General features: G+C 45.4%; 1 protein-coding gene across 8 annotated transcripts in view; it reads right to left on the bottom strand.

The window, feature by feature from the left end:
- Positions 1–21405, bottom strand: part of IQSEC3 (IQ motif and Sec7 domain ArfGEF 3) — a 165301-nt gene extending 143896 nt beyond the window's left edge. For 4 of the 8 annotated variants that reach the window (XM_075940825.1, XM_075940821.1, XM_075940816.1 and 1 more), the window contains exon 1: positions 20813–21405. In XM_075940825.1, the coding sequence (XP_075796940.1) occupies positions 20813–21291 (479 nt within the window). In that variant the 5' untranslated portion in view covers positions 21292–21405. The remainder of the gene's footprint in view (positions 1–20812) is intronic. The other 4 variants (XM_075940807.1, XM_075940811.1, XM_075940827.1 and 1 more) reach the window with 2 other exon arrangements.
- Positions 21406–23581: the final 2176 nt, after the last annotated feature.

The raw sequence follows: 23581 nt of genomic DNA, 5'->3' as shown, positions 1-23581 counted from the left end.
TAGCGTGTTATTTCAAAATTTAGCACTGTGTAGACCTCAAAATAAACTATTTAAAAATACAACTGAAATAAGATACGCAATTTGCATAGCGCAAATAGCATATCTTATTTCCAGTTTTAGGGTGTTGTGTGGACGCACTCTTGATGATTCCCTGTTCAGTTCACTCCCTCTGGGGCATCTGGCATTGGTCACTATTGGAAGACAAGATACGGGGCAAGGTGGACATTTGGTCTGACCCAGTATGGTTGTTCTTAAGGGGGAAAGGGTATGGCATGCGGTTCTGGGAGGGAGTTTAGATGCAGGAGGTGGTGAGGAGTCAGGTTCTGGGAGGGAGTTTGGGTGTACAGTACAGGGCTGGGGCAGGGGGCTTGGGTGCAGGATGCAAGCTCTCGGAAGGAATCTGGGCTGCAGGAATGCAGGCTCTGGGCTGGGGAAGCGGTGTATGACGGGTGCAGGCTCTGGGAGGGAGTTTGGGTGCTCGCTCCAGGCAAGATAGGGGCTTAGAGTATGAGAGGGGGTAAGTGGTACAGCACTTTAGCTCAGGCAGCTCCCAAAAGCAACCAGCACATCCCTCTGGCAGCAAATCCTAAGTGGAGAAGGGCAGGGGTCTCCCTGTGCCAAAGGCACGGCACCTGCAGCTCCCATTAGCCACAATTCCCAGCCAGTAGGAGCTCAGTGGAGTCATTACTCAGTGCGAGGCCAGCACACAGAAACACCCCTGGAGGGGGTGCCACTTCTGGGAACAGCACAGAGGGAGGGTGGGTAGGGAGCCTGCCTTAGCCCCTGTTGGCTGTTGGTTGCAGTGGCTGGGGGACACAGGCATTTTTAAATTGCCTGGGCCCCATAGCAATTGCCCCTTTTTCCCACCCTCCATCGGCAGGCCCAGCTATGATGATGGAATTCTTTATGAAAAACTAGCTGGAGTGACTCGGCGTTCCTTGGTCCTGCTTCCCACCGGCCGATTCACTTCCACCCTCTCCCCCGCCAGCCCTGCTTCCTACTGGCCGGTTCTCCTCCTCTTGATCTCCTCCGGCCAGCCCCGCTGCCCCCGAACTGCCCCCGCCAGCCCTGCTTCCCACCGGCTGCCCCTCCCCCGATATCCCCCAGCCAGCCCTCCTTCCCCTGGCCCCCCCGACCATCTCTGCTTCCCATTGACTGCCCCTTCCCCAATATCCCCCGGCCAGCCCCGCTGCCCCCAGCCCCTGCCTGGCCAGCTCTGATTCCCAGCCCTCCCCCTTCCTGCCAGCCAGCCCCACCCTCCTCCCAGCCAGTTCCTCCACCCCTCCCCCCCCAATCAAGTGTGTCCACGGTTTTTTTTAGACTACCTGGTTACTGTAGCCGCGGGGGGTAGGGCTGGTACCTGAGCCATTCTGTGCATGGGGGTGGGGCGAGTCCCGGATGGCGCTGGGGGCCACAGGCGGTGGGCACGTGACCTAAGGTGGGCGGGGCTGCCCCTGCAGCGCAGCGCAGCAGGTTATTTTTTATTTTTACAGGTTGCAATCAGGCCCAATCAAGTCCAAAAGTACCTTAAAACAGTCTCCTGGAGGAAAGGTTATCCCATGGAAAGTTTGGCTGCGGTAGGTCTTATAGTGTCCAAGTTATTAGAGCACAAACATACAAACATTCTCCTTTATATATCAGATTAATACAGTGTCCCAAATTATAGTGTACTTGCCGCATAACAGAGCCAGGATATTGTATGTGGTACTGTCACCATACTTACTTCTGCCACTAGGGTTGCCAGGTGTCCGGCATTGACCCAGACAGTCCAGTATTTTCGCCTCCTGTCTGGTAAAAAATTCAGAAAATACCGGACACCTAAAATGTCCACTATTTTCTGATTTTTTTCCCAGCCAGGAGGCGAAAATCCCGAGTGCTTACCTGGTTCCGCAGGGGAGCTATCTGGCTGGTGCAGGAAGACAAAATGGCTGCGACATCCTGTCAGGGCAAAAAAGCCTCAAAAGCATTTCTAAAAGGGGCCATGCTGTTTTTTGTTTTTTTTTTTGTTTAACAACTCTCGGGGTCCTTTTTTTCTTTTTTTTTGCTCAACAACTTTGATCTTCCCCCCCTTTTTTTTCTCAACAGAACTTTTTTCCCGGTGTTTTTTTTTGGGAGGGGGGTGTTCAGTATTTTTGGTTAAACCATCTGGCAACCCTATCTGCCACTATGACATTGTGGGCAGCACAGGGTTTAGCTTATAACTCTGAACAGTCTCTGTAACTACCTCTGTATCTGGAATGGCTACAAGCTTCCTGATTTGTACCAGCGCCTTTTTAAACATAGGATAAACTAAGAATAGAGCTATCTTGGGAAATTGTCCCCTTTCTGTTGTTTGTCATATGCCACCAGAAATTCCAGTTGTTTCTAAAGCTATTGTTCACGCAAGAGATTCCAAAACAATAGCAAATGACCAAAAGCTTTAATGACACTAGCTAATGAACCTGTGAGACTTCCTTCTGCGATGGGAGAGTTGAGGCTATGCACAGTATTTCACAGGATCAATGCTGAGAAAAAGAAAAAAAAAAGACCCTAACAAAATCCAACACACAGTTTACAGCTCAAAGTGAATATAAAAATGGCTCCTTGCTCCCATTCTAGAGCTCTTTCTAACCACCTTTGCTACTACTGAGACCACGTTAGGGAAAGGAATTCCCCACTGAATGAACCCCTGTCTGTGTGAAAAGGCTTTTAATTAATTAAAGTTGCAAAGGAATGCTGTAACACAACCCTCTCCCCAGCGTGTGTGTGAGAGAGAGAGCATGGCACAGGTTTATATAAGAGCCATGGGACCTACCCATGCTCCTGGCACTTAATGAAGAGCCCTATGAGAATAGATAATTATAATAAGAGCTCCTGCCCAAGGGGTTAATAACAACTCACTGCTAATCAGACTAAGCTAATAAAATGTGTCAGTGCATCAATGCTATATCACAAACAGGAGGGGTAGTGGGTTGCATGTTCTACTTATTACTGGAAATGCAAACCGCAATCCAGAATCCGTTAAGCCATGCATATCAGTCACGCACGATCTCTCCTTGGCTAAGGCAAGGAAGGATGCGACAGTCCAAGTCTTTGATATTGTGTGCATGATTCAATGCTGCACGCACTGGCATGCCTGTACCAGATTGGGGAGGGGATGGACGCAGCCATCCACTTCAGGGCTTTGCATTTGATTTTGGGTGAATCCCTGTGGCAGGGAGGTATTGAAGCCCATCAGGCTGTGGCTATTGGAGAATGCGGACTGTCAGCTTTTTCACGTGCTCAGATGTGATAATTATTTTCTGCTTCTGGAACTCACTCACAGTGTCTAACCCTATGGGAGACTTTCCCTTTTACTCGTGCAAAAAAAATTATTTCCGTGTACGACATGCTCTAGCCAGTCTATCTCCAGTCAGGCCAGATAGAAACAGAACTGATGTGGTTTTAAGATACTCCCCTCCTGCTACCCACTGTCCCCTGTGATCACCTCTTGGCTCACTATCAATAGGTAACAAATTAGGCCATCATTATTATGCTGAACATGAGTTATAACATCAAGAACACATATTCCTGCACATCCAGAAATATAATTTATGCTATCATGTGCCGAAAGTGTCCGTCTGCTATGTACATTGGACAAACGTCTCAGACACTTTGCCAAAGGATTAATGCCCACAAAACAGATATCAGACAAGATCACAAAGAAAAAACTATTTCTTGCCATTTCAACCAGAAAGGACACTGTCTCAACGACTTAACCACCTGCATTCTGCTACAAAGACCTTTTACATCTGCACTTGAAAGGGAATCCTCTGAACTGTCATTCATGTTAAAATTCGACACTCTCCGAGGGGGATTGAACAAAGAACCCAACTACCTTACCCATTACCGAGATAGCTTCCCCAATTATCACCTCTAATACCATTGGCTCACAGACACTTACCTTCCTTCCTTCTCTCCCCCCCCCCCCCCCCCCACATCCTCCTTCTGTTCTGAAATGTGATTTGTCCTTTTCATGTGTGTTCATTTTTTTTAATTGTATCCTTTGGTATATATGGTTGTGACTATTTTCTTCCACTATTTGATCTGAGGAAGTGGGTCTGGCCCACGAAAGCTCATCATCTAATAAACCATCTTGTTAGTCTTTAAAGTGCTACATAGTCCTGTATTTTGCTTCAGCTTCACCAGACTAACACGGCTACATTTCTATTACTATTCTATATGTATCACATGCATTCATAGATTTAAGTACCTGTGACGGGGCACCTCAGCCTGGCACTGTAGAACAAGCTATGGGCTGGGCCCAATTGGTTGAAAGAGCCCCTCCCCCGTGGCCTTGTCGGGCATGCTCACAGGTGAGCTTGAGTATAAAAGGCCCTGAGACCGCTCACTCAGGGCTGACTGCCAAAGGGGAAGGACCTGCTGAGTGAGCTCCAGAGCCAATGCATCCCCAGCAGCATCCACGGCCCCAGAGACAGTCTGCAGATGTGGCAGCGGAGAGACACGTGGGGTGGTAGGAAGTTACCCAGGGTGGGGAATTGCAACCCCGAGTGCTCAGCATATTGTGGGGAGGGAACCCCCCCATAGCAAGCAATGGACTGAGCCACTGCCCAAAGGGCCCTGGGATGGGACGTGGTGGAGTGGGAGGACCTGGATCCCCCTACCCCTCCCTCTGCATTGCTCCTAGGCAGCAGTAGTCCCTGGAGCCTGTGGACTGGGCCTCAGAGCTGTATTTACCTCAGTAGAGGGGAGCGTTGCAAGGATTAGGCCTCAGGGCCATATTTACCCCCAACAGAAGGGAGTACTGCAAGGACTAGGCCCCAAAGCTGTCTTTATCCTGACAGAGGGGAATATATCAAAAGATTAGGCCCCCAAAGCTATATTTACTCCAACAGAAGGGAGTGCTACTCAGACTGGGCCTCAGGACCATAATGACCCTGATTGGGGCTGGGGGGGGGGGGGAACGCTATAGGGACCCAAAAGAGGGAGATCTGGGACTTAGACTCCAGCCATTGGGCCATACAGACCCTGATAAGTGGACCCATGGGGGAGTTTGACCACGGGAATCCGCACGAGGAAAGCCCGCCCCTCAACAATACCCAAAAGTATGCTTCTTTTATACCCTAATTTACATCCACTCCTCACTAATCCTTTTCTTTATTGTAGCTGATTAATGTCAGAAATGATCAATCATGAGCTGATATTGTGACCTTTGAGCCAAGTTCTAACATCCTTATTTAGGCAAATATCCTACTAACTTCAGTCCACTCAGAGAATAAGTCAAAGACTTCAGAACTTGGTCCCATATTCTTCATACTATAGAAATGAATCACAGAACATTTGAAGTGTGTGTGTGTATGTGTGTGTGTTCTCCTCCTCTAGGTCTTTCATCTCATGGACCTTATCATGCTGAGAGATGCTGGAGCAGATCTACTCATACCTGGCAGAATATTTAAACATGAGTACATGTGCACACTAATTGATTCACAGACTTCAAGGCCACAAGGGACCATTGTGATACTCTAGTTAACACAGGCCATGGAACTTCCCAAAAATGACTCCTACGGTGTATCTTTCAAAAAAGCATCCAAACTTGATTTCAAAATTGCCAGTGATGTCAAATCTGCCATGCCTTTTGTAAATTGTTCCAGTGGTTAATTACCTTCACTGTTATACTTTATACCTTATTTCTAATGTCTGAATTTATCTAATGATTTTAGTCCTGAAGGATCCCAAAGCACAGTATAAAATATAACACAATGCATATACTGCCACCTTGAGTATGAAACATGACAGCTGGGTAACAATCCACAGCAATGTTACAATTTAAGACAGGAAGTGACAAACATGGCCTGATTCTTCACTACCTTGTGCCTTGTTTAGTCGTATAGCCCTGTGCAAAGATGGTGGAAAGTGCTTTTCTGCTATCTTAATAGCATTTCACATCCATTTTGCATTCAATTCACACAAATTTAAATGACTTTACCAGGAACAAAATGGTGAAGAATGAGACTCATTAGAATAAGTTTGAACTATAAGGGAAACGTAATTCGAGTAGGCTAACTGTGCCTACCCTTACTGGAATCTGAACAGGGCACCAGGGCTAACAACCCTGCCCTGTCTCTATTTTATATCACATTGGAAGATTTACCCAGTGTTGCTCAGGTCCTTAACTCAGTTGATTTTTGTTTTCTGGAAAATAAAATGAAAATGTATATACTTCATTGAAATCATTGCTCTGGGGTAGTGCAAGGAATGAGCGGCTCTGTATGATATTTGCACCGGGGACAGAGGACTATCCCAGCCCTCTCTTGCAGCAGCTAGGACCAGGTGAGAAGTGCCTCTCCATGGCCATTGCAGCTCCCGCAAGTACAGACAGGGGAGTGATGCATGTCCCCCAGCTGGGACAGGTCCAGGTTTGTTTGCTCCCCCTCTCCCGCACTCCCCAACCAGAGTGAGGAATGCAGCAAACTGCAGTTTCCCCTCGCTCCTTGACAAAGGAGAGCAGCCAGCAAAGTTCCCATATGAATTGGGGGGACTTCAGCCCCCTCCCCAAATGGCACATGAGGGGTAGAAGGCTCAGGGTTGGGGCAGTCCCAGATGGGGGGGGGGGAGGGTATCCCCAGCCAGCCCCTTTCACCTGCCTGGTGATTCTGTTTCTTTTCTGTTTGGTTGTATGAGAAGCAATTCCATTCCAGGCACATCCCATTTTCCTAGCACAACCAAACCCTTACTTTGCTTTATGTGCTGATAAAAGGAGAAGCTGTATATCGAATTTAATGGTCCTAGCTCTTACTGCTTACATGGAGTTCTTGAACAGACAGACGGATGAGCAGAGAGACACACAGACAGGCTCTCTCAAATATAGCAGATTTGAAAAACATCATCTAAAAATGCTGTCCCTAACACCATGCTGGGTCAGTGGTTCAATACTGATTCAGAAAGGAATGCCCATTTCAGAATTATCACTCCTCCAGCACTCTGGGTTAGGGTTAGGCTCCTGGACATAGTCTAACCAAGCCACAATGGATTAGTTTATGAGAGCTGACAAGTTCCCAGCCTGAGGTGGTATGATCTACTGAAATACACCAGGCTATGTACTAGTGTGCTCCTCCCTTATCTAGGCATTTTTTGGAGAGTGGGAGTAGCTAAGGGTAATGTTATACTTGTATTGTTAATTATCTAGCTTGTCACAGATGTGGGTATCCAAGAAATCCTGTAAAACTAAATTAAATTAAAAAAAATAAGAAAAATCCAGCAACTACATGAATGTACTGTGAAGGTTACAAATGTAAATGGACTAAAAGGCTGCATACTCCATTGCCTCTATAGGCCAAACTCCCTGCACACACCCCGGGCTGCGAGCATCCCTCCATTACCTCCCATAGGCTCCCTGTGTGTTATTCCCCATGTCCCTCTATTCTGGAGACTCCATGAAACCCCTTTCCTCCCTCATGCCTGGGGCTCTGTATGTCCCCCAGCTCACCCATTCCAAGGAGCAATATGTACCCCTCCATTCTGCCCTCTGCCACATGACAAGCTATGTATGTACCCCCACAGTGCAGTTCCTCATTCTACCATACTACACCCAGGCATTCTCCTCCTCCCCCCTGTCCTCTACTTGGAAGTGGCTCTGTATGTCCCCAGTTCTCCTCATATAACACAGCTCCCTATTCTATTCCCCCTACTCCATGCAGGGCCTGTGTCTGTTTCTGTCCCTATGATGGGATTTACAGACACCACGCTAAAGCTAAGGGAGTGATGGAGTGATACTGGGCCAAGAAGTCACTGCCCCTCACAAGCTACAGAGGATGTTCCAAATGGAAAACCTGCTTAAAAGGGGACTCGGCCAGGCAAGCAGGAAGAGTGAAATAGAGGCAGTCTGCTGGGAAGAAGTCAGTTTGCAGCTTCTGGGATAGAGCGATCCATTGGAGAAGGGTCTGGACTGGGATAAGACTAAACTGGGAGGATAGGGATCTGATCCTTTGTACTTCTCTGCTTCCTGACAAGGGATGATAACTGGACCCAGAGAAGCGAGCCAGAAAGACACCCTTTGCCTACTTAAACTGCTGAGGCTGATTGGGAGTTCTCTGCTATGGAGAGCAGAAAGCTGCAACCATGAACCAAACTGAAGAGTAAGCAGGGAGGTCAGAAGTAGCACAAGAGAGGCTGGTCTGGTCTGTGAGCAAGAGGGGACTGAGACACTGCTCATTCTTTCCACCTTGATCCCTGGACTGGGAGCTGACGGAGAGGGTCAGCTTGGGTCCCCCTACCTTCCTCACCCTGCATCTGGCTGAGAGAGCCCATGGACCACTGGGAGTGACGGATCATAAGTTGGCCACCAGGCCCACAGAGTACCCAGCAAGGCCATCCACAGAGGTCAGGGACTGTTAAACCATGGCCTCACAGTCCCTAAGTAAAGACCCCGATTCTCTCTTTCCCCATGCCACAGATTCTGTATGCCCCATAATTCTCATCCACCACTTCCCTCTCACCCAACCCCTGCACCTGCCATAATTACTTCTCTTTCTGTCTGGGGGAGAAGCCATTCAAGAAACCAACATAGTAAACTCAACTGGGAGGCTGGGCAGGGACAAGAATGCAGAAGGTGGTTGTTATGCAGGAGGGTACAAATGGGGGCCATCTATCTAATTGAAGACACCAACCTGTGCGCCATTCATGCTAAGCGAGTCACCATCATGCCCAGGATATCCAGTTAGCTCGGAGTATCCATGGTGAGAGGGCTTAAAAGCTGCATCGCTGCGTGGTGGCTATTCAAAAACTATTGAAGGCTACTAGTGCATCCCCAGAATACAAGATATTTTTAAGAAAAGCAGGTATGGGAATGCTATCTGGATGGAACATGCATATTTTGCAGGTGGGTTCCTGTGTGATGCTGATGAGTCACAAGCTGCAGTTTGTGATCACCACAGATAGTGTGTTAGGCACTGTACATGTATGTAGCAAAAAGATGATCCTTGTCCTAATGATTTTTTACACATCCCTGTTCAAACATGTGTATGTGATTGATACATTAGATTAGTAGAATGCCGCGTCAATTCATTTCCAGTTCCTAGCACAACAGATGCTGATCCATGACTGAGGCTCCTAGGTGCTACCACAATGCAAATAATACTAATGCAAACAATACAAATAATGTAGGAAAGAACCAGGAATCCTGAGCTTCCTGCAATGTAGAAGCCAAGACAACTAGGGATAGAAAGGTGGGAATATTTCCAAAGTCAAGTGTGATATGGCAGATTTCTCTATGTCTATCTTGTACAAAGTACGAATGTTAAAATGTGTTTATCTTTGTGAATGTGTAACTGCTGAAATTTTTCAGCAGCTACACTTTTACCCATGGGGGGCAGGCAGAAGCGGGTGCTCACAGGGAGCCGACTGTATCAGAGGCAGCAGCATGGAAGGCAGGAAGCTCTATGGGAGAACTTTTAAGCTGGCTCCCCATGAGCACCGGCTCCCACCTGTCCTCCGCTGCCCCACACTGCTTCTTCTGTGGGAGGCAGCAGCATGGGGGAGAGTCAGCTCCATGGGAATCACCACACACAGGGAGCCAGTTAAAAGCCAGTTCCCCCCGAGCATCAGCTCCCACCTCCCCGACTTGCACTGCTGCTTCTGTGGGAGGCAGCAGCACTGCAGGGGGGGGAGGCAGGAGGTTCCGTGGGAGCCAGAATATGCAGAGAGCCAGCTTAAAAGCTGGCTCCACACACACACTGGCTCCCACCTCCCTCCCCCTCCTCCCCCACCACTGCCCCTGATACAGAAGCAGAGTGGTGGGGGGAGGAGGCTGCATCTAACCCTGAGCCTAGGCTCATTGGTTTACCATGTACACAGATACACAGTCACATCCCTAATACAAAGAGCTCCTATCGTGTGGAAATGAAGGGCCAGCAGCAGATGACAATGCAGCTACATAGGAGGCTCAGAGGGAGAGATCAAACCATTCCTACTTGAGTAACAAAGAAGAATTCTCTGGAGAATCTTGAAAACAATTGATCCTGACAGCTTAAGTGACCGAGTGAGAAGATGTAGAGGTTGGTAAATTAGCAACAACTTGAATTGACTTGTTCTGATGCTGCTGCAGATTTTAGTTCCAGAAAGAACACCAGGCCACAGTCTGAGCTCAGAAACACCTATACAAATCTGGAGTAACTTCACTAAAGTCATTCCAGATTTACACTGTAGTGAAATCAGAATCTTGCTCTTAAAATCTATTGGGCAGATAGACGCAACTCTCCAATGCAGTATGTCTACACTAGGGAGTTGCATTGGAGTAGTCACATTAATGCAAAGCCCCTTAGGGTAGACAAGGCTCCTTGGACAAGCCTTTAGTATGTGGGCTGGGGACGGCTGTGAATATGGACTGAGTACAATGCAAGAAAGGGAAAAGACAATAATGGAAATTACTCAGGTCCTTTGCTAGCTTAAAGAAAGGTTAGATATCTGGCATATTTGGATACCAAAATGGACACTTAGAAAGAAATCCAGAAACTCCACCACTAAGAAGAAAAGGGACATAGGCAAGTTATTGATGTCCAGCTGGAAAGGGATTTGCAAATTAAAAATCAAGCAATGGAAGCCAAGAACATTTTGAGAAGCAGTTGAACTTTCTATAGGGCTGCATCATTTAATATGGCAATCCAGTAGAACAGAAGCAGTCTCCTGTGAAGAGAATGTAAGTGATAGAAGAGACCAGGTTGGTTCAATAATTACAGGAAAGAAGGAGAAATCTGAAAAAAAAATAGAGACAGGTGCTATATTTGAATAAATGTACACAGAACGGTCATACTGGGTCAGAAAAATGGTCCATCTATCCCAATATCCTATCTTCTGATAGTTGCAAATGCCAAGTGCTTCAGAGAGAATGAACAGAAGAGGTAATCATCAAATGATCAACCCATTGCCTATTCCCAGCTTCTGGAAAAGGAAGGCTACAGACACTTCAGAGCATGGTATTGCATCCCTGCCTATTCTGGCAAAAAGCCACTGAAAGACCTACACTCCATGAACTTTTCTAGTTCTTATTTGAACCCATTTCTAGCCTTGGCTTTCACAACATCCTCTGGCAAGGAGTTCCACAGGCTGACTATGCATTGTGTGAAGAAGTATTTTCTTTTGTTTGTTTTAAACCTACTACCTATTAGTTTCATTGGGTGACCCCTTCTTCTCATGTTATAAAAAGGAGTAAATAACACTTCCTGATTTATTTTCCTCACACCTGTCATGATTGTATAGACCTCAATCATATCCCCACTTAGAATCATAGAACACTAGAACTGGAAAGGACCTCGAGAGGTCATTAAGTATAGTCCCCTGCCCTCACAGCAGGAAAAAGCACCGTCTATACCATACCTGATAGATGTCTATCTAACTTGCTCTTAAATATTTTCAGAGATGGAGATTCTACAACCTCCCTAGGCAATTGATTCCAGTGTTTAACCACCCTGATAGTTAGGAAGTTTTTCCTAATGTCCAACCTAAACCTCCTTGCTGCAGTTTAAGCCCATTGCTTCTTGTCCTATCCTCAGAGGCCAAGGAGAACAATTTGTCTCCCTCCTCCTTGTTACACCCTTTTAAATACCTGAAAACCTCTACATGTTCCCTCTCAGTCTTCTCCTTTCCAAACTAAACAAGCCCAATTCTTTCAGTCTTCCCTCATAGCTTATGTTCTCTAGATCTTTAATCATTCTAGTTGCTCTTCTCTGGGACTTTCTCCAATCTCTCCACATCTTTCTTCAAATGTAGTGTCCAGAACTGGACACAATACTCCAACTGAGGCCTAATCAGCGCAGAGTAGAGCAGAAGAATGACTTCTTGCTCACAACACTCCTGTTAATGCATCCCAGAATCATGTTTACTTTTTTTAGCAATAGCGTCACACTGTTGACTCATATTTAGTTTGTGGTCCACTATGACCCCTATATCCCTTTCTGCTGTACTCCTTCCTAGACAGTCGCTTCCCATTCTGTATATGTGAAACAGATTGGTCCTTCCTAAGTGGAGGACTTTGCATTTGTTCTTATTAAACATCATCCTATTTACCTCAGACCATTTCTCCAGTTTGTGCAGATCATTTTGAATTATGACCCTATCCTCCAAAGCAGTAGCAACCCTTCTCAGCTTGGTATCATCTGCAAACTTAATAATGTGCCAATATCTAAATCACTGATGAAGACATCTCTTTTCCAAGGTGAAAAGTAATATAATGGGAAAGGATTCCACTTGTCTCCCACGACCACACCCACATTTACCCATGAGGCTCATCTGAGTAGCTACCATCAGGACTATTCCATTTGAGTAAGGTAGTGTGAGCCATCTTGAAGATGTACCTGCTAATGGACTGAACATGGACCAGGGATGTAAAGGAGTAGTTGACTAATTGACTATCTGATAAGCCTATGCTTATTGGGTAGTCGAGTCAACTACTTGCAGTCGCCCCTCCCCCCGCTTGCTGCCTCTGTATCAGAGGCAGCAAGGGTGGGGAAGCAGGAGCTAGTGCTAGGGGGAGCTAGCTTAAAAGCTGGTTCCCTCCAGCACCATGTCCATGGTGCCGCAGTCCACCCCCTCTCACTGCTGCCTCTATCTTTTCCAAGGAAAAGCTTAGAATTTTTTTTTAAAACCTGAAATGAGTCAAGACCCTAATTATGGCAAGAGAACCTAAAATATACAGTGTTTTCATTCCTACTATTTTCTTCTATCTTTAAAAGTAAAGCAGTTTTTTGTTCTGCTTCAATGAGATGTATTTATAATCTCCCTCATGAAGATTATTAGCCACAGCCAATCCGCCTGCTACATCTGCAGTCCACAAGAGAAGATATGCTCCCCCAGCCTCCAATGTGAAGCCATAGGACAAGAAGGGGCTCTATTTGGATGTTCAATTCTTCCTTTGATGCCTACTTAGCAATTTTCCAACTGTTTATAGATTGCTGTTTTCAAGGCATGGCTAGGAGACTATCCTCACAGGGAACCATCCCCATGACAGGTCTTCAGACTGGGGGTGTTATTCAACCATGTGAGTTACTTATGAGCAAGTACAACAAAAACATCTACTTTTTTTCCTCAACTAGCAAATTGGGACAGGATAGTGGGTGTTTTCACTTTTTCTACTCACAATCAGCTAAAGAGTTATTTTCCCCCTCAAACTTTCATACTCCTGTCATTTGAGACCAATCATGGAATGTTTCAGACTCAACTAAGAAAGCTATAACTTAAGAGCATGTGAAAACAGGAGTAAGCAATTAACATAATCTTAGCTTTTGCTTCCAGCAAAAGCTATAACAATCGTTCCTGAACATACATCAGCATGATGGTTCACATGCACTTGGTAAAGAACATAAAGGTATTACCAAATGTACAAAAATACGTCTTTATGACCCTATAGAAACAAATTTCCTAAAGCCCTAAATTATTATACCATAAAAAGTTACAGACCTATTACATGAAGAATCACAATGTGGCTTAAAGTCTTTTTCATTGTTCACTGTTATTTGTATGATGCATTTTTATCTATTGCTACTGTCAGCATCCAAGAGAAAATGCCATTTAAACCAGCGCATGTGTATGTTTGTGTGTATGTGTGCGCATGCACACAAACATGCATTAACACAATCTGGGGAAGATCCTAAGCTGGGGTAAACTGGCATAGTTCCATGCAAGTCCATGCAGCTGTAACATTTTATACCAGCTGTGGAGCTGCTTTTCTGTGTATAAAAATAGAAACAAAATGCTGTGTCACTTGGATCTTAGTCATAAGTGAACACTAATGTACATCCAAGCACATTTTCGTGCATACATGTATGCATATTCACTCAAACACACACACAATTACCTTACTAATTAATGACAATAAATGTATGCTGCTTCCTTTACTGGAGCTTTTAAGAATACTTAGCTCTTCCCTAGTGTTTTTCATCTCTAGGTATGCCAGTGCTTTACTGCAGAAAAATAAGTATAATTATACCCATAAATAGATGAAGTGATTTGTCCAAAGTAGGTCATTAGCAGAACAGGGAATAAAGTGAGATCTCTTGTTTCCAAGACCAGTACCCTAGCTCAGAAGTTCTCAAACATTTTACGTTGGAGCCCCCTTAGAAAATATTTCAGCCTGTGATGACCCCCATACCGTGCCACCCTTACTTCTGTCCTGCGCTCTGAAGTCAGTGTAGAAATATGGATGGCAATACTGTGACCCTCCTTTGACCTCTTTTTTAATTCAGGACCTCCAGTTTGAGGAAAGCTGTCCTACTGATGATTCCATTGCCTACCAAACTGAGCCACACAGCAGTATAAAGGCAAAATTCACTTATTCTTCCTCTTATCCAGGGTTTCACTGAGCACAACAACAAAAGCACAGCTAGAGGAAACACTAAAATGCTACTAACTTAGCTTGTGTTAGGATACAGATTTTCTGGGAGGAGAAATACATATTTTCCACAGTTCACACATGAAAGAGTTTGGAAGTGAAAAAGCCACATTTCAAGCTCATTTGAATCTGACTTGATTCCTTCCCCTTTTGCTTATTTGTTTTTCATATTCTTCTACAGCTGTAGCTCATAGGCTACTGGTAATTTTATTTAAAAAATAAATGTTTTTCCATCTGTTGCACAAAATACATTTCTAGCTTTTTATAGTGTTTTTCTCAAGGGGGAAATCAAAGAAGGGTTCTTACCACAAACAGAGAGAGCAAAATAAACCATAGGTGGACTCAGAAGCAAAGACAGAAAGAGCAACACTGCTAAGGAGACATGAAGAAAACAACAGCCAAAACAGAGAGACAAATAAAAAAAACATAGGAAGCAAACTAAACAAGAAGCAGAAAAATTAAGATAGACAGCTGAGCTCTTTTCAGATTCTGTCTTGTAATAAGATTTCATGGCAGGCAAAGACAGTCAAAGGAGCAGGATCTGGATAGGGAAAGTGTCATTGGAACCTGATACGCATGTGTGTGCATATTTTTTAACCACTAGTGAGAAACTGAAATTAATAAAAGAGCAACTCTTCATAGACGATAGTCGCATGGCCTGGCATGCTGCCTGTCTAGGAGTACATTTCTGGTCTCTGACTAACTCTGACCCATACCTCACATAACTATGAATACAGTGCATGTGAACACATAATTTTTGTATAATGTAAATACCATCTCATATGCATCCATAAACTCTGTATCTCTTAGGTTATAAAAACATGTTCAATGAGATTTAGAAATGCTCTGAACATACAATCCAAGTAATCAGAGAGCATCCAACTGACTGTAACAAAACATGCAGCAGAGTGAAATACAAACCAAGGTAGAAGAAGCATGTCTGCATCCCTTGTCCTGTTCATTTGACCACTGGAAGTCACCTGGTGTGTACTGTACCTTGCGCATGGCCTCTCCTGTCCATAGGTCAGCACATCATTGTCCTTCTTATTGGCATTTGCTTTGCCATCATTCCTAGGCACTGACGGCCTGTCTCCATGGCCAGGATTTTATATAGAGTCATTACTTGCCATTGCTTCCCTGGGTATGTCTACACAACAATTAAAAACCTATGGCTGACCCATGCCAATTGACTCTGGTTCATAATTCTCCGGCTAGGGGCTGTTTAATTGTGGGGTAGCCATTTGGGAGTGGGCTGGCTCAGACTTTCAGACCTTATGAGGAGGGAGGGTCCCAGAGCTCAGGCAGCAGCTTCAGCCACCGTGTCTACCCTGCAATTAAATAAAGCCTTAGCCTGAGTCCTGCAAGGTTGTGTTAGCTGGCACAGGGCAGCCACAAGTATTTAACTACAGTATAGACATATTCCTGTTCCCCTGGCTAGCTCTTCCTGGGCACGTCTACTCTAGGAAATTATTTTAAAATAATTTATTTTGAAATAATAACTCCTGAAATAACTATTTTGAAATAGCATGTCCTCATAATAGGGAAGCCTCACAATTAGTCCGAGAAAGGCTCCATTAATGTGGACGCGCTACCTCAACTTAGAGCCCCAGGAAGCACTGGACAGTAGTTACTTTGACTGACTCTGGGGAGTAGTTATTTCGAAATAGCAGCAGTGGAGCAGCCACACTACCACTATTTCAAAATAACTATTTCAAAGTAAGTGTTATTCCTCGTGGAAAGCAGGAGTTATTACTTCAAAATAACCAGCCTGTTATTTCAAAAGAATTGACTTGGTAGTGAGGACACTCTGCTTGTTATTTTGAAATAACTCCATAGTGTAGATCGGAGCCCTGTGATTTCATTAGTAGTCACGGATACTCTTTCACATGCTAGCACTCCTAAAGCACTAATGCCCAGGCTTACCACTGGTATTTTTTTCCAGCCTCTTGCAAAAGTTTTGTATGGTATTAATTCCACAAATTCAGATGCAGTCTCTGTCGCTGTGATTGCTCATGGCATCATTACTAGGCATTCAAACTCTGTTCTTGTACCTATGATTTCATATGGTATTGTTCCTGGACATGGTCTCTTTGTCCCTCTAGCTGGTATTTCTCATGGTATTGTTACTAGTCATTAATTTGTATCCCTTTGTCTGGGATTTGTCGGTGCTTTAGCTATCAATGTAGCTGTGCAGATGCAAATCTCTGCCATTTGATACAAGGGCAAGCCACAATGCTGCAAGTCACTTCTTCCACATCTACCATAAGGCTTGCTTTGGGGCAGTACCAGTGCAGCTAAAATAATGGCTCAAATCCCAATGTAGTCAAGCCACGAGACAGTTTATTTTTGTGTACCCAAAATGAAATCCGTGAGGATTTGAGGTGTGCAAGGAATAATAAAAATATTGTAATAATCCTGCAGGATTGTTGCAATAGTTTTACTATTTTACTAGTGCAATGCACAAATATGTCAAAGCATGTTAATGGTAATAGTAAACCCACAATATGTACAGTAATTAATTGAAATCAGTGGGATTTTGTCTAACGCCTTTATCCTGGAGATAATCCATACAATAGAACATCAATGCATAGTTAAAAAGAAAAAAATATGGAAAGCAGCACTTCTGCATATGCAATAGTTTCATTTTAATGTTATATAATTAGTCTTTTTAAATTAAACACAAAATATAGCAAATAGCCTCAGTTCATAGCAAAGACTAAGTGGATGGAAATCATACTTTCTTCAGCACAGAGTAAGATAAAACTACCCATCTGATACACACAAACAAAAAATAAAATAAAACTGGTGTCAGCCCAATGCAAGTCCAAATAGTTTATAAACCACTTGAAAATGTGGTTTTATAAAACTTATACCACTAGATCCTTCTTGCAGGGGGATGGCCTTGTGGTCCAAACACAGAGCTGAGAACTGGGTTCGGTTCTGGACCATGTCACAGGCGTTGTCTATGATGCTGGATAAATCACTTAATGTTTCTGAGTCTCTTCTCCACCATAAGTAAAACGGGGATAATAATCTCTGCTTCTGATTAATGTTTGTAAACTTAACTGAGATCTACGGATGGAGGGTCTACAGATGTTCAATGTATTTGTATCATAATTTATTATTATTATTCTCTCTACTACAGAGGACTTTGCCACCTATATATATAGGACCAAACGGCATCCTTTCTCAGCCACAGCTCCCTCTGAGGGAATTTTCCTTGTGTAAGGTATGCAGGATGTGGCCCATTTAGACTCAAGAGGCCAAAATAATCTTTTGTAATTCTGTTACATACGATGAAGCATATCAAGGGACTAGCAATCATGGGTATTCTTCAGATAAAGATAGGGAGGGAGAATTATACCCAGTACATTTGGGGATACTTTAAAATGGTCTCTTAAGACAAGAGGATGCCTAATAAAGATGATCTAAGGCATGCTATTTGGGAATGTGTATTTCTGCGGCAACACATTCCAGAATGACTGACCTTATTTTTTTGTTTCTAAAGCGGTAATTGAGGCACTTATGCAATAGAACCCTAGATAGAAAGGAATGCCACAGAATAATAATCAGACTAATTCCTGCTGAGAAATACCTATGTAAATATTTTCCCCTATGTCCTTTCATAGGTGAGCTCTGCATTGCCATCCTCACTGACATGCAGCAGCAATTAACTATCCTCTGCATACCTGATGAATTTTCCCCCTTTCCAAAGAAGGGTTTGGAGCAACCCAATTTTTTTCAATTTAAAATGTAGATTTTTTTTTTTTTACTGCTGAGAAGAAAAATGATAAAAATGAATGATCCAAAATTTGTTAAAAACAAAGTCTATGTTTTCCTGCAGATTGATGGAGGGCAGGATGGACAGACACGTGTCTAAAAGCTTACCTGTTCACTTTCATTCAAGGTTTATTACTGAGCTGGGTCTCAAGGATCTCAACCTGACCCAAATTAAGAGAGACTTATGAGTTGTGTCTGGAGTGGGAGGGAGCATCGCAAATGTATTTAAACAAGCTCTCTGGGCCTTCAGTTTTGTGCCAGACTGATGAAGTTCCATTGCTAGGCAATAACAGACCTGGTACTTCTTTGAAATCCCTTTAAGCTCTCCTTCCATCCATAACATTCCTACAAGATCTTATTTATGTTCCATTTAGAGTGGCCATTTTCTTTCCTAATTATTATTCAGTTCTTACAGTCCTGGTCAGAAAGACAGAGGGAGGAAGAGGGAATATTGGATTTTAAGTGTTTCTAATATGGCAATACCATGAGTGGGAGCATGCCGGGGGGGGGGGGGGGAGGAAAAAAGGAGGTGAAAAAATCTTCACTATATAAAGATCCTCTCCACACACCCTGTCTTCTGGATCAAATTTCCTCTATTATTGCATAAAACCCCAAATGCAACTCTGAAGTTGGTTGATTGGATCTTAGTGAATATTAAGCACACTGTCAAAAGGAGGTGAAAGATCCTTCACATTCAAGTTGCTTTTAGATTAGATTTTGTTCTCTTTGATTTCCCTCTAGCACTTGCAGATGAGAGAGAATGAATCCCAGTGTATCTAATCAATAAAAGACAATGAACTTGTCAAAGTGAGGAGTTTAGATCTTTTACAATCTCATAAATTTATTTTTATACACAGATTTTGGTTTGTGGAGGAAACAGAAGCAGGCTATTTTAATCCTCCTAAGTGAAGAGAGCTTCAGGGATTGCTGTGTTATCTCCGGTGACAGTCCTGATTTTCCACAAATCACTGTGTATGTATCAGAGATAAGCAGTGTCCTAAATGCTCCTCTGCTTGTGCATTTTGATATGAAATAATAAGAAATTCACAGGTTTTTCCCCCCAAGCAAACCCTAATGCAAAAATGAAAGGCTTGTAGAGGAGAGACTGTACACTGAAACTGACTCGTCAATCTGTCTAATGACGTATGTGAGAAACTATATTCAGATGAAGGAAAACCTTGCCAATGTTATGTTCCTAATATTGGCTTCACTGCAGGGATTCACTGTTTAAAAACAATGAGCTTGATTCTGCACACACTTACATAGGTTTCACAGGGATGTAACTCCACTAAATTTATCCTGACTTGACAGTAGTTTACAAGAGATCAGAATCAGCTTCTATGTGTTTTCAAAGCTTTTTCACAATGCACGGTGAATAAGGGCCCAGTCCTGAAACAGTTTACTACCTAGCATAGTGATTATTACCATGAACATCACCACTGATCTAAGTAATGAGAGCTTGAAAGGTTGAGCATGCAAATTATAAGCTTCTATGAGCTTCTGGTGTGGAAAGTATATTGTAGGTGTAAGGAGCAATATAAATTACTCTGTAATTTCTGCATCACTTCTTATTCAGTCATGGCCAGATCCTCAGCTAGTGTAAATCACTGAGCTATTGCCTCATGTTTCTAACTGCTGTTCTGTACACAAAGCAAACACAGGAAAGAAGGGCTCCATAATCTCAGTTCAGAAGTGTGCTGAGGAGGACCTCATTTGCTTCAACAACACCAGAAAGAAAGGCATACACATTAATCTAGATGAGAAATACAGTTCTGCTTTTACCAATGTGACCTTACTTCTCAAAAATCATAGTTACTTAAGGAATCTACATGCTCTTTCTACTGCTCTTAACTTTACTTACTCGGCTGTTGACCAAAAAAGACCCTGATGTTTCCAAGCCACCTAAGTAAATGCAGAGCAGATATCTAGCTCACTTGTTACTGCAAGCGGGTGAGCTGATGGGACTTATTGGATGCATACATCAGGAAAATGTAACTCTCTAGTATTACTCTCTTTCACTGTTGGACTACTAATCCTTCCATACTATCCGTACACATCCATCGCATAATTAGCATTCACTATTAGTATTCATGCTGTTTCTGTTAGATGAGTAAGGCCAGCAAAAAAATACTTTCTCCCTTTTAAAAGCTGGCGATCTGACAGCTTTTTGGAGGGAAAAAAAGCTATGCACACAGAAAACTGACCGGGCATCCTAAATACCGTCGCTGTGTAGCAGCCGCGTCCATAAACCCACACTGTTGTGATAGGTAATATACTACGGCATCCCCACTGGCGAGAAAATCCCTCTCGGTCAGAGACCAGCCGCACGCCCCCGATGAACACGGAGCCTGCCCCAGGCTTTGCAAAGCCTCCTTCCCAGCCCGGCCTCCGCTTTGACCCGAGACTTATTTATTGATGACAACCCCCCCAGCAGGGGGGCTGGCGTGCGCGCCCCGCTCGAGCAGCAGCCACCCGCGGGACACGAGCCAGGCGGGAGGGGAAGGCGGCTGATGCCCCTCGCAAGCAGCAGCAGCCGCCGCCGCCTCGCGGCTCCGTGCGCCCGGCACAGGAGGGGATTCCCCCACCCGCCCCCGCATCTTCCTTTGCAGCGAGCCCGGGTCCCGCTCGGCCTGGAACGAGCCCATGGTCCCTTCCCCCCGGCGCCTGACTTACTCTGGTCTTCTGCCCAGGACGCCTTTGCCGAGGGCCGGTTTGTGCTGGAGGAGGGCGGTGCAGCAGCCCCGCTCCCTGCTGTCCTTCTCCGCGGGGTGCTGATGAGGCTGGAGCGGGGGATGCTGGTGAGCGGGAGCCCGGACGCTGCTGCTGCCGCCGCCGCCGCTGGGGCCCGGCTGAGCCTGCCTGGCCGCGAGCGGCGGCGCCGGGAGCTGTTGCGGGTGCTGAAGCGGCTCGGGCTCCGGCTGCTGCTGGCCCTGCGGGGCGGGCGCGGGGGCCGCCAGCGGGGGCTCGGCGGCAGGCGGCGGCTGCTGCTGGCGGAGGCTGCGGTTCTCGGTGCTCAGCTCGTCCAGGCGCCGCTCCAGCTCGTCGATGCGCTGGCGCTGGGTGTGGATGAGGCTCTGCTGGTTCTGCACGATGGCGGTGAGCTCCTTCAGGTAGAGCACGGCGCGCACCGGGTTCTCCAGCAGGCTCTCCATGCCCCGGGCCCGGGCCCCGCCGCCCTGCCGCCCGCCAGGCGCCTCGCCTCGCGCGCGCACACACTCCCGCTCCCAGCCAGGGCGGCCGGCGCCAGCCTCTGCCCCCTCGCGTCAGGCGCGGGCGGCGGGAGGCGGGGGGCAGGTCTCCTCGGGAGGGCCCACCCCCTGCTTCTAGGGACAGCCCCTCCGAGCGCCGCGCCGGTAGCTGGGGGGGGGGGGACAGAGAAGGGCACAGGGCGGGGGGAAGGGGTGAGGAAGGGAGGCGGCGGGGAGCAAAGCCAAGGGAGCGCTGGGAAGGGGGCTGGAGAAGAGAAAAGGGGGGGCTGGCTGGAGAAGGAGGAGAGGGAAAGGGGAGCAAGGAGGGAAAGCCCCCCCTCCCACTATGGTTCCCCTTTCCCGCCCCTGGCTGAGCTAGCTGCTCAGGTGGCTACTCTCAGAGGCGCAGGGTGCTCTCCCCCGCCTTGGAACAGCTCCACAGAAAGTTCCTGTGCTGTTCAGACCACTTTTCCATCTGCTAAAGCCATGGCCCAGAGGGGATGGGGTGGCGTGGGGGGAGACTGGCAGAAGCCAGCTGGGACATCAACACAAACATACCACAGCCCTCAAACACTCTGGCCTCTTGGGGCCGGGCCTGCTCTTTGGGGGCCCTCATCACAATTTCTCTCACCTTCTTTGAGTGGCATTACCAGATAGATGATGATGCTTTCTTCCATAATGAAACAGGGGTTCCCCTCCCCCCAAAAAAGGGAATACAATGATTTTGGCAGGGTTTGTCTGGTTCTGCAGATCACATTCTGGCTTTTTACTTCCCCTGTTAACATGCAAGAGGCACGTCTGAACATGGAGTGGGGGGAAAGAGTGACGACCAAGGAGAGCGGATGTTAGAAGGAATTCTTTAGAAGTCAGTGGATTTCAGCAACTCTACTTACAATCTGAGAGACAAACTGGGTTCTTTCATTCTCATGCATCATCATCATCCACAGTAATAAAGGGTGTTCTGGCCAAATCCTATCCTGTGTACCTTTGATCCTTAAACAATTCTGATGCACAAGAAGGAAAAGGATTCAGTTCTCTCTCTCAGACCATCATTATTTTGCTTCTGCAATGCATGTAAAAAAAAGTAAGAAGCATTAAAATCTGATTTCACTCACTCAAGTCAATAGTTATGACTAAATAAATATAAAGTGCAGCTTTATAGAATTATAAAGAATCGTTGTATATCCCATTTCAGAGTCGAACTGCACGCATCTAGCTTTGCAGGCCAGGAAAGCCCACGTCCACGACTCTCTTTATTGGGGGAACCTAGACATGTAAAAAAAAATAAGTTTTAGTTGTGATTAAGGATGAGCCGTGTCCAGATAGCTTTGAAAATGTAAACTGATGCAAACAGATCACCTGGAATGGAACTTGTCATGGATTCCTTCTAAATCAGTCCTTTCACTGCCAATTAGGGATGGCTTTTGGGGTCTAATCCACAACCATAGGTTCTTTGATTTTTAGGAAGACTCCAGATCAGTTCATAGCAGTTAAGAACAAGACCACACAGCCTACCACTAATGGCATTAGGGGTACCACAAGCTCTCTACCATCCAAATACCTGTGATAGTTGTGCCAAATGAAAAAGATCTCTCACCACAAGGTGGGGCAGTTCAATAAAATGAGACACAGCATTGGCTAGTGTCAAATGGCCTGATTTACTGGTCATTGAAGTCAGTATTAAGTCTCTTTTAGACTCCCCAGAGTACTGGATCAGGACCTAAGAGACTGACAGAAAAGGGTTAATCCTAGCTCTGACACTGACTACGTCTATGACCTTTGTCATGCTGTATACTGGTAGGCTTCCACATTTGAAAAATTGCCTACCTAAAAGAAATATTTAAATCCAGAGATCCTGACCTTGTGCAGATTAGGGGTATAAAATACCTTTTAAAAAGTTATCCAGTTAAATACTAAGTTTAACTGGTTAACCAGGATCCTGTGGGCGTGGAGGGGGGGGGGACCGTTCCAGCCCAGCTGGGCCTACCACAGCACAAACTGACTTGATACAAGATACAAGTTGATATAGGGAAAGGTGGAATTGTAAAGGCTAGTTAAGTTTGGTGTGGGTGTTGAAGAGCCATACTGCACCTGGTGTCATGGGCCCTTTAAGGAAGACTACTGATCCAGTACCACCTCAGTCCTGGTTCAGTTCTGACCCAGGGCATTCTGGGGTATGTAGTCCAGAGGGACCAATGGCCATTGTAAACAGGCAGATATATATACTGCCTTTTTCCTATTCAGAGGGAGAGAT

The sequence above is a fragment of the Pelodiscus sinensis genome, chromosome 1 (assembly GCF_049634645.1).
Source record: "Pelodiscus sinensis isolate JC-2024 chromosome 1, ASM4963464v1, whole genome shotgun sequence".
Classification (NCBI taxonomy): Eukaryota; Metazoa; Chordata; order Testudines; family Trionychidae; genus Pelodiscus; species Pelodiscus sinensis.
This window is presented reverse-complemented; position numbering and strand designations above follow the sequence as displayed.